Here is an 18326-nt window from a genome sequence, read left to right as displayed (position 1 = left end):
TTTTAAGGTTATAGTAAAGTGTTTTCTTCTTCTTTTTTTTTCAATAGAAAATGTAGATAATCGCATTTAGATGAAGGTATTTTAAAGCATTTAAAATTCTATACAGGTGTCTTTCGGCGGGAAAGTTAAACTTCTCCTTTAACATCTGTCCAACAGTTCCTTTTAGGTGACAGTTACCCAACACCACCTCCAATCTCATCCTTCGTCGCTTTGCCAACACTTTTTGCTTCTTGATTGGATGGTTAAGTCCCGATGGGCGTGATCTAAACTTAGTTCTTTTCTAAGTCGACAAGGTAATATTTTTAATGAAATCGAAAGTCTTCTCGAATAGTAAAAACGTCGAAATTCTCATCTCAATATGTCAACCCTTTGATGAATTCTTTTTTTTTTCTCTCCCTTAATTTCTTCCGAGGAAATTAATTAAAGGTAAATATTTTTATTCATTTATTCTTATATTTTATAACATTTTTCTTATTTTATAATTTAAAAAAACAAAAAAAAAATGTTTAAAATTCCAAAGATACTCTTTAATTTAATAATTGTTAAAGTTTTAAACAATAATTCTCTCTATTATTAGAGTGCAAAAATACGTTAAAAGTTTATATTACTAATATAGAAAATAATTATAATTATTATTAAATCTTATAGCAAAATTGTATTGTAGATAATTATAAATAAAGATTAGGAATCAAATTATATTTCACTTTACTCACGCTCTATAACAGTTTAGATGAATGAAAAGTGTATTTTATTCGTTTTAAAATCAACTTTTATAATTTATTTTATAATTTTTAAATATATAATTATTATTATTATTTTTTTATACGGCTAAATCATTAGAGTTTGGTTTTAGAACGAATGATTTACATTCTAACTTTACTGTAAATAGTATGATTTTAAATGTTTCTGCATCCTCTATTCTATGAAAATAAGTAAATTTAGTTAATATAACACTTGTCTATTCCTTTATATTATTAAATATACCAATTAATTTATTATAAATCCATAATACTTATCACGCTCCTGATGCTAATTGAGTTAAAATTACTCAAAAGCTAGTAGAATACAGACTCAAAACACCATTCTTGTAGATATAAATTGATCTAAAATGGCTTCAAATAAGTGAAATATTAATAGATAACTTTATAAAATGTATTATTTTTTTATTCATAAATTATATAATGTATAAAATAAAAGAGATAAAAAGTTACATCACTGTAGTAGACCCCCTATAACACTGTTGATAATTCCGTTTTATATGAATTTCATGTTGTACCAGTCACTTAAATTTTACAAATACGTGTGCCGGGCTGTGAACGGCTCACGTATTTGTAAAATCTAAGTGACTCGTACAACATGGAATTCATATAAAACGGAATTATCAACAGTGTTATAGGGGGTCTACTACAGTGATGTAACTTTTTATCTCTTTTATTTTATACATTATATAATTTATGAATAAAAAAATAATACATTTTATAAAGTTATCTATTAATATTTCACTTATTTGAAGCCATTTTAGATCAATTTATATCTACAAGAATGGTGTTTTGAGTCTGTATTCTACTAGCTTTTGAGTAATTTTAACTCAATTAGCATCAGGAGCGTGATAAGTATTATGGATTTATAATAAATTAATTGGTATATTTAATAATATAAAGGAATAGACAAGTGTTATATTNATACGTCGAAATTAAATTAATGTAATTACATATTTATTAATTACTAAATAGAACCATTTAATACAAAGAATGTCTGCTGTTTCTGATATGTTTATAATCAATTAATTTCAAGAGAAAAGGAATGATGAAAAGCCCGAAGCGTTTTCATCCGCCATTTTGTTTAATCTTAAGCAATGAATTTATTTACTTGTATAGTAAATTCCCCTCCGGCATACGATTCCGCAAAGAGGCAGCAACCTGCCTCGGAGCGATTTCATCTCTTTGGGGACCACCATTAAAACTCTTGTGTTTTTATTGCTAGGAAACTGCGCGGTTCGGATTACCGGATTACCGGGCAGAGGTCAAAGGTCAGTGCCATAGAGTGATGGGGTAGAGGTTATGTCAAAAAAACATACATAACATTAAAATAAACAAACTTCTGTACTGTGAAATTGCTCATAATTTCATTTTCTTTTTGATTTTTTTCGTACTTTGTAGCAGCTTACTTGTTCGTTACTTACTTATCGATGCCATGAATTATTTTCTGTAAAGAAAGGACACCATTATTATTATTATTTTTGTAAATAATTAAAACACGAAGGATTAAAAATATATTTTATATAATTTAAATTATAAAGTAATTATTTTTAACAACGAATTTTTAAGAGAAAACTTCTTGAAGATTTGGAAATTTTTATTAGAATTTTTCACTAAAATTTCGATAGTTGTAGGGAATTTTTACCACCGAAATTGTACAAAATATCGATAATTATTTAAATTTCAACTTAAATAAATTAAATAATATTTATTTTTTTTAAAATAAACATAATTAAAGCGAACGTATTTAAAAATACAATTCCAAATTCACTTATAAACATGCGATTGATGTAAGAAATTTTCTATCTTTTGTAATTAATTTAATGATTTTCTATATTTATACACTTAAATTTAAAAAAAAGAAGAAGAAGAAATTATTTACAAATATAATTTTAAACAGAAACAATTATTTTAATTCAAAAAAAAAAAAAAATTGATTTTGTTCTTTCCATTTTTACATTAAGATAATTGCTTGTTTTCTTGTAAAGTCTCCATTGATCTTTCGATTATTTCGTAAGAGGTATGCGGTTCCTTCCTAATTATAGTTTAAAAATAATATTAGAACATACCATTTTAAATTTATCTTGTTAAATAAAAAAGAAAAACATCAGCGAGTTACTTACTTACTCATCAGAAAGCGATATCTCGTGTTCTATACAAGGAACTGTCAGTCAATATCTACATCCTTCAGAGCAGTTTGTAATTAATTTACTAATAAAGTATTAATTAAATTAATTAAAATAATTATTCAAAGATTTTTTTTAATATATTTTTTTTATTGTTAATAATAATTATATTATAATTTTTTGTAATAAAATTTGATTAAAATTAAACAGGCCTTTGCTTAATTGACAAGAAATGAGATGTAATAAATAATTTGGAAAAATATCTTTGAGGCCCTATAACTATGAGGCCCTGATCAAGTGATTTTTTTTTCTTTTGATAAGGCCTGTTAGCTTAGCTATTAATTAATTCTTTATAATGTTTTCAAGGGGTACGGAGTTCAGAGGTCAATTTGTAACAAATGTTTTTGAAAGTCTCTTAAATGTGTAGCCTGGGCCAAATATCCTTGTTGATTTTCCTGTGTCAGAAGATGCTACTTCCTTATAATATATTCCATTTAAAACAGTTCATTATCAACTATTTTTGCATGTTATCAATGATTAATTATCACAGAGTTTATTATCGATCATTCGCTGATGCTCAAGAGACTCTTAAATCTCTACTATAATAAATATATAATTTATGTACATTATATTTTACACTTATTTGCAATTAATTATTCGAATATATTACAAAATTCTTTTTATTAACAAATTTTTTAAATATATTTAGAACTTAGAAATTATATAAAAGTTCTGATAGAAGAGGTCAGTAGGGCCATTTTGCAAGGATCTAGACACAGGAGGGCCCCAAAATTTGATGTTTTACGTGAAACAAAGACCGTATGAAAGTAATAAATTGAAAAAAAATATATTTTTTTATTTGTTTTATTAACTTTATTCATATGTTTTTATTGCTCTCGGCCAGGATATTGCCCCACATTACGAATGGTTTGAGCCTCTTCTCATCTCTCTCAGCGCTTGATTATTAATATAAATTAATTTTAATTATTATTTTAAACACCTAATTAATCATTTTTAATTAATAAATCAAAATTTTAAGACACTATTTAATCCCCATAACGCTCGCTTTGAGTTTCTAAGCATCTATTACGAAGCAAAGCTTAGCGCAAATTTAATGTAATTTAATGCAATTCCTATTAAACATAATAAATATTTAATAACATAAAAATCTTAAACACATTAATTTATAAATATATATATATATTTTTCATGTTAAGAAAGAGTATTTCGCTACGAAAATCGAATAAGGTAAAGTAAATTTCGTTTCTCGTGTCATACACGAATCCATTATATTTACATGAAATATTACAAAATCTTTAAAAATAATGGATAAATCCGATATAAAAATTATAAATTTTTTCGTTGTAATCTGTAATTTTTATACACACAATTCACGTAACAATCTACATTCATAAATCATAGTGTTATAACGAAGAAACTGTACTGTACTGATGGTAAACCTATATACAAAGAATTACTTCCATATGTTTAGATATTCTCACAATAAATCCTTTTTTTTTTTNTTTAGTTATTGTAAACTTTTATTAATTTATATATCGGATGATCAAATATCTTCACTTTAGGAGTGCCACAATGATGGACTCGAACCTGAACGACCTCCATCCTCTAGAGGAATCGTCATTAAAATGAGCTGTAAACTATTAGTTTTATACTATAAAATTTAAAATAATTAATAGGGAAACTATTTCAGATCCTCCCTGAAATGGCCAGAAGAAAAAAAGACGAAGTATCACTGAGACAAGGAGGTAAAAAGATTCAAAGAAATGCAGCTAATGCACGCGAACGAGCCAGAATGAGAGTTTTGAGTAAGGCTTTTTCCAAGTTAAAAACCTCTTTACCATGGGTTCCAGCTGATACAAAATTATCTAAGCTCGATACCTTAAGGTTAGCAGCCAGTTACATCTCTCACTTACGACAGATCTTAACAGAAGATGCGCCTCAATCTTCGTCCATTCATCCTATCACTTTGGTGAGTATTTCTTTGACTTGGAACACGGTTGTATTTCGTAGTTTATTATTAAATAAGAGTTTTGAATCATTCTTTAATAATAAATTGTATCATAAGTTATACAGTATTTTAAAAACATTCGGCATGTTTATTATATATATATATATTTTTTTATAAAATTTTTGGAGTTCGAAATCTGTTTCGTTTCGTGAAGAACAGAATTGCTAATAACTTAAAAGAGGGCCAAAACTAAGATAAACAACGAGACATTTACTGCTAGAAGACTTTGTCGCTGTTTGGACAATGTGACATTCCAGCTGGTTCCTTTCAAACCGGATACTACTGTAGAAGGAAATGACGTCAAGAATGACATCACGCTAAAACACCGCCTGGTTGCGAAAGGAGAAATTATTTTTCTGAAGTCTCCTTTTCCCCCCAAAAAAATTTTTGTGTTTATTACTATTATCAAAACAATTTTTCTATTTCTAATTTAAGATTTAAATTGGTTTCATTTAGATTTCTCCTTATAGAATTCGTATTACAATGACTTTTCAAATAGGAAAATATAATAAGTCTTTATATTTAAAGAGTGTAAAGACATAAAGATGGGATATTTTAAAATTCTTCGTAAAGGGTGTCGAATCATAACGATTTGTGCTATAAATATCTAAAAATGCGTTCAATTTGTAGGGGCGTCAGGTTGAATCAACTTGTATGTTTGTCGTAGCAAAGTCGCACAAACAAACCCAACGTCTGTTTGGACAATAAAGTTTGTAAGAAGACATCTGTTGTCTTTCAACTGACACACATTCCAGGAACGGTTGTATAACTCTCAAAGAAATAAAGTTTATATCGTATATAATATAATCTCTCTCCCTCTATAACGTTAATTTATTTTTTCTCTTACAGCCTTAACGTTTTAAAAAATATATATATAAGTATGAAATAGCATTTAAACAGGAAATTACTTCATGTTTTCGCGTAATGTCACATTTTCTGTGTTCTAAATTGCTAGTAACGTGATTTCCCACACCACGTAAGTCTTGTTACATATAATAATTCAATTTTATGAAATAAAATATATATAAAATTTCATATTTTTCTACGAGAGTTATAAAACAAATTATTTTTAAACTTANAAAAAATAAATATATATATATATACGGACGAAGATGATGATGAAAATTTTTAGTACTAGAAAAAATTTATAGCGATTTCAATTGTATCTTTTCAGACTTGGCCATTTCATTCTAGGCCCATGCATCATCACGAAGAAGAGCAATCGGAGAATTTCGATCGTAACGATGAAAATTGTGAATCACCTACGACATTTCACGATATTTCATCTACGAATTACGGTTTAGTTCAATGTTGTGATTATCAAAGTTATTCGGACTTACAACAGACAGTCGATCTGACCGCTCAGTTTCTTTGATACTCTTCAGTAAAAAAAATTAAAAAAAAAAAATAAAAAAAACAGCTTAAAAGTGAAAGAATTTCGACTTTTAATATAGTTAATTATATTAAAATTATATTTGTTAATTATTTTTTAATATTATTATTAAAAAAAGCAGTGCAATAATTGTAACTTAATCGTTTACTTCTTTCCCTGTTTCTTTGTCTTCAAAGCTATAGGGTGGTCCAAAAGTCAGTTAACGCGTGAATGTCTGGAAAAAAAATGTTTTTAATACGCCATAATTTAATTTTTGTAAAGTTTGTAAGTAAATATGAACACGAAGAAGAGAGCAATTTAGTTTCTACAATGGTTAACTGAGTTTTGGGTCGTCACAGGTGGCCCAAAATTCAGTTAACCGTTGAGTGACCGTCCCCCATTTTTTTCAGGTTCGAAGGCTTAAAAAGTCGATTCAAATATATATATATATATATATAAAATTACTTCAAAATTATAAGTTTTTAATTAAATTTTAATTAATATAATCGTTTTAGTGTTTACAAATGTTTGATTAATGTCTGTCATGTTATTGAATAAATAAATATTTTTATGAATTAAAAAAAACCTCTTTGTATTTTTAAATAAAAGATCATTTAATAAATAATTTATAAAGAAAACATGAGTTTAAATTAATATTTTTTATTAACAAGTCGTCACCTACTTTAGGGATTATTTCTCATCCATGATATATTATGATGGTGAATAACTTTGAGTTGTCCATAACTCATGGTTAAAATGAATGATTCTCTCATAAGAAACCGTTACATGATGGAACAATCCAAGTAAAGAAATAAATTAGAGTGGATTCGATCATCATGTCAAACAATCCATCATCATGACGTGATGGATGATAACATGATCATCATCGAGAACAATTTTTTAAGTTACCGTATAGACTCAGCATTTTCGATCTCTCATAGAGTGTAATTTGTGAATACGTATATTATATGGATTCATAGATTATCATGAATCCATGTAGTGAGGATGGTGAGAGCATCAAGAGCCCTGGGATTAGGGTTTTATAGGTTCCTCTATACATTCTTCAGAGGTGCTGTCAAGGGTTTTTCCTCTTCATTTTCTAGATTCACAATTAAAACTTTAGTATTTAGAAAAGTTCATTTAAATCACGACTGAGAAGAACGGGCGCTTCTCTGAAAATTTCTATAAAAGTTTATGCGAATTCGAATCAGATAGTCTTAAAGATTAACTAATTAACAGCTTTTATCATAATATATGAGGCATAGAATCATATTACTTAAATTTAACGAAGCAAACAGTAAACACATTTTCAAATTAGTCGTATCTTCTTCAGTAGATCGAATGATTTGATACCCGAAGAGCTGGAAATTAGAGCAGGTTGCATCAACAAGCATTATTATTCTTTCGTAGTATCTTCAAACTAAATTATATTGAAGATATTCATTACAAATATGTATTTAGTCATTGTAAACTTTTATTAATTTATATATCGGATGATCAAATATCTTCACTTTAGGAGTGCCACAATGCTTTTGAATTTGGTTACTATATAGTAGTCAGAAAGCAAGACATGTCCTCCATTTTAATTTTATATAATGTCTATCTCGACGTTTTGAGACCTCCTAAACCCAAAAATGTTCCCCCCAAAAAACAGGGGGAAAATTCCCCCTGTTTTTGGACATCTATTTCGTTTAATATCTTTGGATGGGGGTGAACTTGACGGGGTGTAAAGATACACAGAGTCACGTGTCATATCTTGAGTCGGACTTAATAAACATTAAACTCGTTATTGGCATTTACAATACTTCTATAAATATAGGCCTAAATTCATATCTATTTGAAAAATTAATTCTTTTTTGCCTTTTTATAAAAATTAATAGTATAAAAGTTATTTTTTTAATAACATCTTGTAGCGGATGGCATTACACACAATTTTAATTTTGAACTAGTGTCATAATGTTTTATAAACTTAAATGGATATTTTTAAAATCATAGTTAAAACAAAATTACTCTTTTTAAGTTTTTGTTATTATTTAAATTTCACATCCTAGTATAATTGAAAACTCTTGGACTTTCTAATGGTCTCCTTAACCTATTGTTCGAGTGCCAAAAAAATCGAGTAAGAGCCATTGCAATACTTGCTAAACAACAAGTGTTCATTAAAATACTTCTTTTTCTTTGCTGTTGACTTATACGACTTTAAAATTGATTTTGGAGCAAAGGAGAAAGAATGCTGGATGGATGGAGTTCTTCTAATCCTCATGAAAGGTCGTAACATAAATAAAAATTGTTTTATTATACTGTTAACATTTTTTAGTTCATCTGTACTTAAATAAATATAACTTACGATGTTGTATTAATAAAAATGGAATTTGAATACTTTACCAGAATTTTTTAAAATAATATGAAATACAAAATTTCTTGAAATAATACAATATATAGAAGCAATTAAACCATAGAAAGACACGCTCTAATTATTGTATGTAGATAAAGAAAAACAATCAGGATCGATACTAAAAGGAATAAATATATTTTTCAATATAAATAATAGGACCTCAAGCTCAGTAGAAGTAGAAAGCCTCTGCCAGGTATGGACTTACGAAGCATAGAATCTTTAATAAAGCTCATACATATGACTTGATATTTGATATTGTACAACGTCTAGAATTCTTGTTGAGTAATAGATTTCAAATAGATAAATTGACAGAATAAGACAACGCAACAGTTGGATGATCTGCAAAGAGAAACAAATTCTTATTTAGTTGAAGAAAACATGGAAAATTCCACGTAGCTAGCTTTTTTGGCCAAGCGCGACTAGCTACCAATGTTCAATGGTTTTAAGTTTGTTCCGTTTGGATACGCGACAGGTAAGTAATCTGCCGAATGGGGAAGCTTTATGGGAGGGCTTTATATAGAAAACTGACCAATATTTAGTTGTTTCTAGCATGAAGAAACCCGAAAAACTCCAAGCCAGGCGAGGCGCGAACCCACTACCAGTGCTCAGTGTTTTTATCCATTTGGCCACTGGTTGGTTCAATTGTTTTATGCACTCGTCCACTGGTAGGCTTTTCAGTATATATTAAACCAAGACAGACTATTGGAAAGCATATACTGTATTTGTGTGTATTTGAAGCTGCTAAAAGAATGAGGCTTTAGGCAAAAGCTTTACTAGTCCATTCTTACGAAAACTGAAAGAGGAAGCTGTATTAATTTGTAAATAAATACTGAATAATTCAAGTTATCTTTGCGATCGATTCTTATTCTTTTACTTCCTAATTCTTTATCAATAGTATATCATTGATTTTCTCCTTGTTTCGGGCATTAACTTTTCTTACTAAGAAATACTTAGTAGTTTGACATTTACTTAACTAATTTATAGAATCTAAATCGTTTTCGTATAATTACATTCATCTAATAGAGTTTGTAATGTAGTTAAATAGCGTTATTTTGTATCTATTCTTCTTTATAACGAACAGCTTTTCATTATTGTAAATTCTTAAATTTGAGGATTAATAATCAGCAAATTATTAAAATAACAGAAAAAAAATAATTTAATCATATAATTTTTTATATACAGAAATTTAACATTGGAATATTATTCTTTCCTTCTCCCTAGAAAAATTATTTTAATTATAATTTGACAAAATTTCTGATCAAATTGTTTTCTTAACATTACCAAATTTCATAATGTTTAATTTAAGCTTATTTTTTTTTTAAATTTTAAACACTTTAATCTTTATTTTGTATCCGCTTACAACACAATATATTCGCCAGTTTTATGAAATGATAAATAATATATATATATATTAATATAAAATACTGGAGGTTCGTAATGAAAACACCTCTATTCATTGCTGTATAGACAGAGATTTAGCAGTCTTTAAAAAATTAGAATTATTTTATCATTTATTGATAATGATTCCTAATGTACTTCAGCTTGTATATAATATTTTGTTTTAATAATTAATTGTTTAAATAATCCAACAGAATGTTTTTAAAATAATTTTTTTGGATAATTTAATAAAAGATAATGTTGTCAACAATGATCCAGTATTTAAAGGTTTAAGGTATTTAATAATTTGTTCTTTGGATAAAAATTCAAACAAAGTCAACTTCATATTTGTAATTTCTTTCTTCATTGATTTATTTTCTTTTTTAAGATTATTTCTTCTTTTAACTTAGAAATAACTTTGGAAAATTCTTTATCTTCAATAATTAGGTAATCTTGTGGTGATTGTATTTCATCTATATCATACATAATAGATTATACAGTTAATAAAGATAATGAAGTTAAATATATAGACATAAAAATATTTATATAGTGAATATAATTTAATTATAAATTGAAAAAATAGAGACTATATTACACGAAATGATATACAAGTATGATTTAACCTACAATGTAGATTGGTATTGATGAATAACAATGTTATTATATTAATTAAAGTAATATTTTAAGGTATAAATAAAAGATTACTTACTCTTTTACTATTTGTTTGTGTTGCCGAAGTTATTCTTTCATAAACATTCTTCCTTATTTGATGTACTGTACAGTACATCAAATAATGTAGGAATAGCATTTAGCTTCAATGTTATTTTGCCATCAGCCCTATGCTGTTCATGGCTTTTCTCACACTGAATCTATTATAATGTGCATAAAATAATTTTTAAACACTTCTTATTGAGCCCATTTTATAATAATTATTTTTTTTAAATTAAAACGCAAATTTATAAAGAAAATTTTTGAATTATAAAAATCCAATTTTAGAAAAATGTTCCATTTTTATTAGGTTTAATAATATGATTCACAATTAAGATTTTTGTCAATATTCTGTCATTGTGCACATGAGAATCATATTTATATACTAAATTTACAAATTGAAAGTCTAAGAAAAAATTATATTTTAAGAACTTAATTAATTTTAGCAGTGAAATCAATTATATAATTATTCAAAAAATTTAAATGTCAATACTGAATTTATTACTTCAACTGCACTTAAATTAAGAGAATTTCTCAAATATTAATAACAAGAAATAAAGAAAGGAATTTGTTGCGTTACCATTTCACATCAAACAGATTTTACTTGCAAATTCAATTCTTATGCCTGTAAAAATTTTAGTCCATTATGCTTGAATATCATATATACAACTCGTTCTACCCTACGTTCGTAGGTATTATTTGTACATGTAATGCCCGTGCATATGTGGTTCCAAAATCTCGTCTCTGTACCTTCTTGTTATGATGGAACCCCCTTGAAAAACTCGAAGCTTAGTACAACCATTAAGCATAATATTTCTCCAGCCTGTCCTATCAAAATCGCGTCTCTTTCCGCGATGTTCATGGGTCTGTTCATATTGTCCCGTTCTCTCCAGATTCTAATCCCACAAGAATCATTTTGTAGAGTGTACGTACTCGTGAGTAAATAGAACATAACTCCATTAATTTAAAGTCCACATTAGTTAGAACATCTTAGCAGAGCATTTCTGTGTACAAGTCACTGCAAAGCAAAGCACTGGAGTTTGGCAAAAAGACCATTCGCTTGAAGTTTCTTGTAAACAGTTTTTTGTGAAATTTTAACACTGGTGGGCATAGATTGCTCCGCAGATAGCTACTATACATCTGTTATGACGCGCTGTTAATGTCAAATAGAGGGTCTATTGAAGGTGGTAATTTTTGGACAGCTACTTCCTGGTTGAGGTTCAATATTTCCTAGTCCAAACCTGGGTATATTGTTCTCTAACACATTCCGCGTCTTGAACCCATCTATCTGAAACTGTCTGCTTCTAGCTTGTTCTTCCTCTCATAAAAACGTCTATACGGCATTATCACTATCGGTATCACACAGTAAAACGGTAATAAATTGTTGTCGATGGCTGAACTGTAACGGAAATAATACTGCTGTATTTTTTGAGCATGCACATTTTGCACATTTTAATGGAACATTCGATTGCATTCTGGAAATTTTTATTGTCTGGTAAAGTTTACATGAATTTTTACCGCTGTTTTTTATTATGCTTGTTATGTTTATCTATGGACTGGACAATTATGCTTATTTTCTGGGAACGAGCGTATGTATATTATACAGTATATATTGTTATACACAACATATTTCAGAAGTTACAGCAGTAGGCTATATTAAGGAAGCAGCTTTTAAAAATTTATAAATACTGTATAGTTCTTTTTTGTTTTCGAAATAAAAAAAAATCCAATAGACTGAACAATTTGCAACAAATGTTTTTGTGGCTCCCGTAAATGTAAGATCCAAATTAAATAGTCTTGTTAGTCCCTTGTGATAGATTCTTTACCTGAGTCATATACTCGTTTTACCTCTCTCGCCATGCTTCCATTTTCTAAAACAAGTACATAATTGATAAAAAAAAAAGGGGGAAGCTCAGTTATCTAACTACTTCGAATATGATAAAATTTATATTTAATTTGTCAGTTTTTTTTAATGACAAATTTTTATGTTTTAGAGGTGGTTAGAAGTCGCTTCCATTTATATTTATATTCATATGTTTTTAAACAATAAATATGTCTGCACAATTTAGTATAAGAACATAAAACCCATGTCCTAACATGGAGAGGTTATCTAAGCCATTTGGCCCAGGACTGACATTTTCAAGAATTTTAAAAAACTTCGATACAAATTATTCATCCCATTGTATTTATATTCAAGAAAACCTTTTTGTGATTTTTTTGAGAAATTCTATTGTTTAAAAAAATAATTTTCTAATTGTGCTTAGTATCTTAATATATGAGTTATGCCGCTGGGTCTTTTACCAACGAATTCAATCGTTGTGCATGTAACTCCTACTCGTTTCCATGGTTCGTAACTCCTCGGTTCCTACTAAATATTTTTCTATGGAAAATTTCTCATTTACTTTCGTAATATATTTTAAAAAATATTTTTTAAAGCAATTTCATACAAATTAATGACCTTCGAAGTTCAAAAAGATCCTAGCACCCTTTTTCGAGCTGAGCGGTCAAGGTGGCAATCTACCGCTCTGGAGGAACCGGGATCGAATCCGGGCGGGTCGAAAAATCCCCAGAAATTTTTCGGAAATGATCTATCCGGATATGTTGGGCCTCGTCCCTTACCATCCGGCCACCCCATTGTTGGGCATAACCGAACCCATAATGGGTTTGCTCTTAGTGCCCAAAGTCAGGAAAGAGTTAAAAATTTAAAAAAAAAAAGGCTTTGGATAGATAAGCAGGAACATATTTATTACTATAACTTGAATTCGAGATAATTTAAAATATTTATATTAAAAGTCTAGACATCGTTTACTGTTTATTAAAATAATATTTATTTATTTATATTACAAAATATGAATATCATAAAAATCAGAATTATAATTTAAATCAGGTGGCGCTAAAGTTTAAAAATGGCGTCTTTAGCGGTTGTTTTTGGAGGTACTAAAGGAATAGGAAGAGCTATTGCTGAGAAATTTTTGAAGGAAAATTTTAGCGTTGTTGTTTTATCTCGGAATAATGATAATGTTAAAGAAGCAATTAATTATCTTCGGTCTAAATCGGTAAATAATAATAAATTCACCGTGCAAAGGGGGTTGATACTGTCTCTTTCAGAGCAAGAATCTTACCCAAATACCAGTCTTCATCAATACATTTCAACATATTTAATTAGTAAATGGACCAGAATATTTTTATACGCTATGTTGCAAAAAATGATTGGATACCACAAATCAAAACAAAAGCTTTATTGCCAACAACATTAGTAACGTGTGGAGCCACCTTTTGCACTTATATAACGCATGTTATTCGTCTTGATCTACTCCAAGAAGTTTTAGAGCATAATGATTGGAATTTGCTGACATTCTTTCACTAATGCTTTTGCCTAATTATCCACCGAGGTGGGTAGTGATGGCCTCGATTGAATCTGCTGATCAAGTTTTCCCGCAGATGTTTAGTTAGGTTCTGGACAGGTCAATTTTGTTTCAAATTATTTTCTTGATACTATACAGTGTGGACTGTGCAACATAGCAACTTTCATTATTGTCTTGAAAGTAACATATCTGTTCCAAAACTTGCTAAAAAGTTGGAAACACCTGATTGTCCAGAATGACTTGATAGGCACTTGATTGGTATCCATTCTGTCTGATCATAACCATTGGTTTCAAGCCACATAACAAAAACTGCTTTATGTTTTGATGCTATCTCTACCAATTTCATCAAAGGAACTGCACACTTGGGTAATAGCATTCTCCAGACCCAAATGCATCCATCAGATTTTAACTTTTCTGATCACTAATATCAGAAAAGTTGGAATCTGGATTCATTGCTTCAGAGAACATGTTTCTATTATACTACAGTCCAGTTTTTATGCTGTTTTTCCCACTATAGAGGGCCTGTTTAGTTACTTTTGGTGATCAATGGTTTTTGAACAGCATTTTGTAAAATCCCATCAGATGAGATTTGATATGTAATGTGTAAATGTGATTGTTCTGGTTCTTGCTTGCCACTCCTGGATGTTGTGTATCGGCCAGGACCTGTTTTGTCACATCACTCTCTTCAGCACCTTGCCTTCTAGTGGTAATTTTCTTGTCTGGTTGTCACAGTTACTATCCTTCAATTTATATAATATGAATGACAGTCTTTTGGATGAGTATCTTTGAGATGTGTTTCACAGAGATCATGCATATGTTATCTAGCAATGATCCCATACAGGAAGTCTGTCAGCTGGGATTTGCATGGTGTTACACAGTATTATTATCAGAACAACTGATTTGGGTTTATCTAGCAAATATACATACATGTCTCATGCTTCAGTAAGGGATTTTCCATGTTTTGCAGGGATGTCCAATCACTTTTCCCAACATAGTGTAGAGACCATATAAAGACTATGACTATAGCCATCTCAATAAGAACAAAACTAAAAATAATAATAAAGCCAGAAACAACCTTTTTTGAGATACATTGTACAGTTTTCCTTATGAATCTGGTTAATCAGAGAGATTTAAAAATAAGTAATAATTTATTTTAAAGGTTCTTCTCTTCCTCTTGTTATGCATTATATATGAGGCTGTTTTGAAAAGCTAAACCTTTTTAATTTTAAAATTTGTCAAATAATGCATTTTATTCAAATTGAATAAGTGAAACATAAGTATAGCTTTATTTTTCAATGTAAGAACCGTAAACATTTATGCACTTATCCTAGTGCTTCATAAGGCTGAAAATAGTTGTTTCCTAAAAATCTGTTTTTTTGAGAACATTGGATTTCAGTTGGTCATCTGTTTGAAACTTCTTCACACTGAAAATTTTTATTTTGGGCCAAATATGTTGCAGTCAATAGGCATTAGGTCAGAGCTTCAGAGAAGTTAGGTTATTTTCTAACTGTAGGGCAAAATTTTTTCCACAATGTTATGTTCAGCCAGATCACTGCAGATTATATAGACTCATTTGTTCTTGTCTGAACATTTTGCATCATTGTGAAATTTTGGAATAATTCACACAATTTTCAAAATAACTTCCATTGTGTGGATTCAGGATAATTTTCATCTTTTCATTAAAAAAAAATGACACTATCACTCTCTATAGTCAATGATTTATTAAGAGATGCCGTTTTCAACCAAACTATATCACTTGCCTGAGAGATATCAGTATCTGTTGAAAAATGCTATAGGAGTGGAAAAGGATGAATTATACAGCTCTGCTATTTATTTTTGAAATCTGAATGAAAACAAATCAATAGAAATGAAAAGGCATTACTTTTCAAAACACCTTGTATATTTGGAAAATATGTATTTGTTTTTCTTTTATTAATATTGCTTTATACAGCTCGCAGAATTTAGATATACGCTGTGATTAATTTTAAAAAAAGTATCAGTAATGATTTAATTATATATTTTTTTAGTTTGTTGAAATGTTTTATAATAATTTTTATTATTTATTGTTATTTAAGTTACTATGTAATTTTTATAATTTATACTTACTTCTGTGTAAAATTTTTTAGCTATTTTCAGTTTCCTACTATTACTGGTATATTTTTATGATATTTTCTAAATAGCTTTTTATGAGATTTATGGACATGACAAGTTTTTAGTAGTAATATAAATCATTTTTTTAGAATACAGTTCATAAAAATGCAAGAAGTGTGGTATAAAAAATTTACATAAATTCATATGAAAAACTTGATTGAGTACAACACCAAAAGAAAAGCTATTGCAATCATAAGATAATTTTGGTTAATAAAAGTATTCCTTGAAATATAATTACTGGACTTTTTTTATTTTTGTTTATTAAAATTGCAAAAGTTTATGAATTTAATAAGTATTGATAGTAATAGCTTTTTTAATGAATAAATTTAATTTCTTATCAGAATAATAATTCATTAATGGCATAAGGGTACAGAAGATGCAAAGGTTAAGAATTAGCTTTTGAGATGATAGTTTTGTTTTGTCACATACAGTCGACCCCCCTATAAGATATAGATACGTTCCAATTTATTAGGAATCAGTCGTTCCAATCACAGCCCGACACGTGTCAAGTTTACGGACTACGGCTGATTGAAAGGTTTTCTTCCATAAAATTAATCGATTCTACACTAATCCGACTCAACATTTCCAAAATACATATATTTTTTCGTAGTTTTATAGGAATCGTAATTATAGGGACCGTAATTATAGGGGGCTCGACTGTAAATTAAAAGGAAGGCTTAATTATATTTTATACTTATACAATTTAGAATTATCAGGTAACCAAAAAGGTTCTGTCATTTTTTGTCGAAAGAAAACAAATATAAAAATGTATAGGAAATAACACAATTTATTCATCAAAATAACCACCCTCATATTCAATAGTCTTTTCCCAATGGGAAACAAGCTTATAAATTCCATTTTTATAAAAGTCGTGATCTTTAGAGTTGAAAAACTTCTCTAACTCTGTTTCTATAACCTCTCTATTGCTGAACTGTCGATTTCGCAGATGATTATCTAGGCTTAAAAATAGGTGATAGTCAGGGAAATAAGGAGGGTGCAAAAGAGGTTCCCATCCAAGGGTCTGAATTGTGTCAGAGGTCACACGCGCAACATGATGTCTTTAGCATTATCGTGTTGGAAAAGAACGCCTTTACGGTTTACTAAAGCTGGCTGTTTTTTCAAAAGTGATTGGTGAACTCGACGGAGTTGGTCAGTGTAGACGTTAGCAGTAATAGTCTGGCCAGATGGTAAAGTTCATAGTGAACAATTCCATTTGCAGTCCACCATACGCACAATATTGGCAGGTGTCAATTGATGAGGTATCCATTTGCTGAGCTTGTAAAGTTTGAGCGGAATCTTTTTCAATTGCAGCCTGTAATTCATCATTATTAATGACATATGGCTGCCCTTCTCATGGCGCATCTTTAAGCGACTCATCACCAGAAGAAAATTTTCTAAATCACCTTTGGGTGGTGCAAGTGCTGATAGAACCTTGTCCGAAAACCTGGCATATTTTTTGAGCCATTTGCACGGCATTTTTTCCAAGTTTAAACTTATACAACATACAAGCACAAATTATAGAGTTTGGAGTACTCATCTTCAGGTTAATTTTTATAATATTAAGAGATAACCTTTCCGCTTCTCTTTATATAAGATGAGTCAGCATTAAATCTTGATTAACATATTGCTGGAATTTTAGAGCCATCTATTGTGTATTGCATTTAACATTCGTTAAACTTTGTAGTTTCACAAAAAACAACATAACTTTTTTGGTTACCTAATAGATAGATTGTAATAAAAACAATTAGCTTCAGCAATCCATAATTTTCAATTTTCTGGTTTGTAGTATATCAATTTTGGTTTTTTAGAAGTTTTTCAGTTATTTTTTCAGTCATCAGAAACTTCTATAGTTTTAGGTAATTCTTCAACTTGAGGAAGTTTCATTGTGACATGTGGTGAATTTTTTTGCAATTTTATGAAGTTTTGTGAAAAATTTGATAGCATTGTACTGCTCAATTTTTTGTGTTCCATTAATGATAGGGTCAACAAATATAGTAGGATACAAATAATGAAGTAAATTGCAACAAAACTTTTTAACTCCACCC

General features: G+C 29.0%; 2 protein-coding genes across 2 annotated transcripts in view; both read left to right on the top strand.

Annotated features, from left to right (window-relative positions):
* Nucleotides 1-213: 213 nt before the first annotated feature.
* LOC111618497 (transcription factor 21-like) lies at nucleotides 214-6677 on the top strand. Its single transcript, XM_023360040.1, has 3 exons — nucleotides 214-426; nucleotides 4596-4874; nucleotides 6088-6677. Exons 2-3 carry the CDS (start codon nucleotides 4608-4610, stop codon nucleotides 6286-6288), a joined length of 468 nt encoding a protein of 155 aa, XP_023215808.1. The 5' UTR covers nucleotides 214-426; nucleotides 4596-4607; the 3' UTR covers nucleotides 6289-6677.
* A 6987-nt stretch (nucleotides 6678-13664) lies between these two features.
* Nucleotides 13665-18326, top strand: part of LOC111618557 (carbonyl reductase family member 4-like) — a 40849-nt gene continuing 36187 nt past the window's right edge. Inside the window, exons 1-2 of the mRNA XM_023360120.1 lie at nucleotides 13665-14021; nucleotides 16267-16282. Of these exons, the coding sequence (XP_023215888.1) occupies nucleotides 13672-14021; nucleotides 16267-16282 (366 nt within the window). The 5' untranslated portion in view covers nucleotides 13665-13671. The remainder of the gene's footprint in view (nucleotides 14022-16266; nucleotides 16283-18326) is intronic.

This window comes from Centruroides sculpturatus, unplaced genomic scaffold (assembly GCF_000671375.1).
Source record: "Centruroides sculpturatus isolate CEXI.00-Female unplaced genomic scaffold, Cexi_2.0 scaffold67, whole genome shotgun sequence".
Classification (NCBI taxonomy): Eukaryota; Metazoa; Arthropoda; class Arachnida; order Scorpiones; family Buthidae; genus Centruroides; species Centruroides sculpturatus.
Note: the sequence above shows the minus strand (reverse complement) of the source record. Positions and strands in the feature narration are given on the sequence as shown.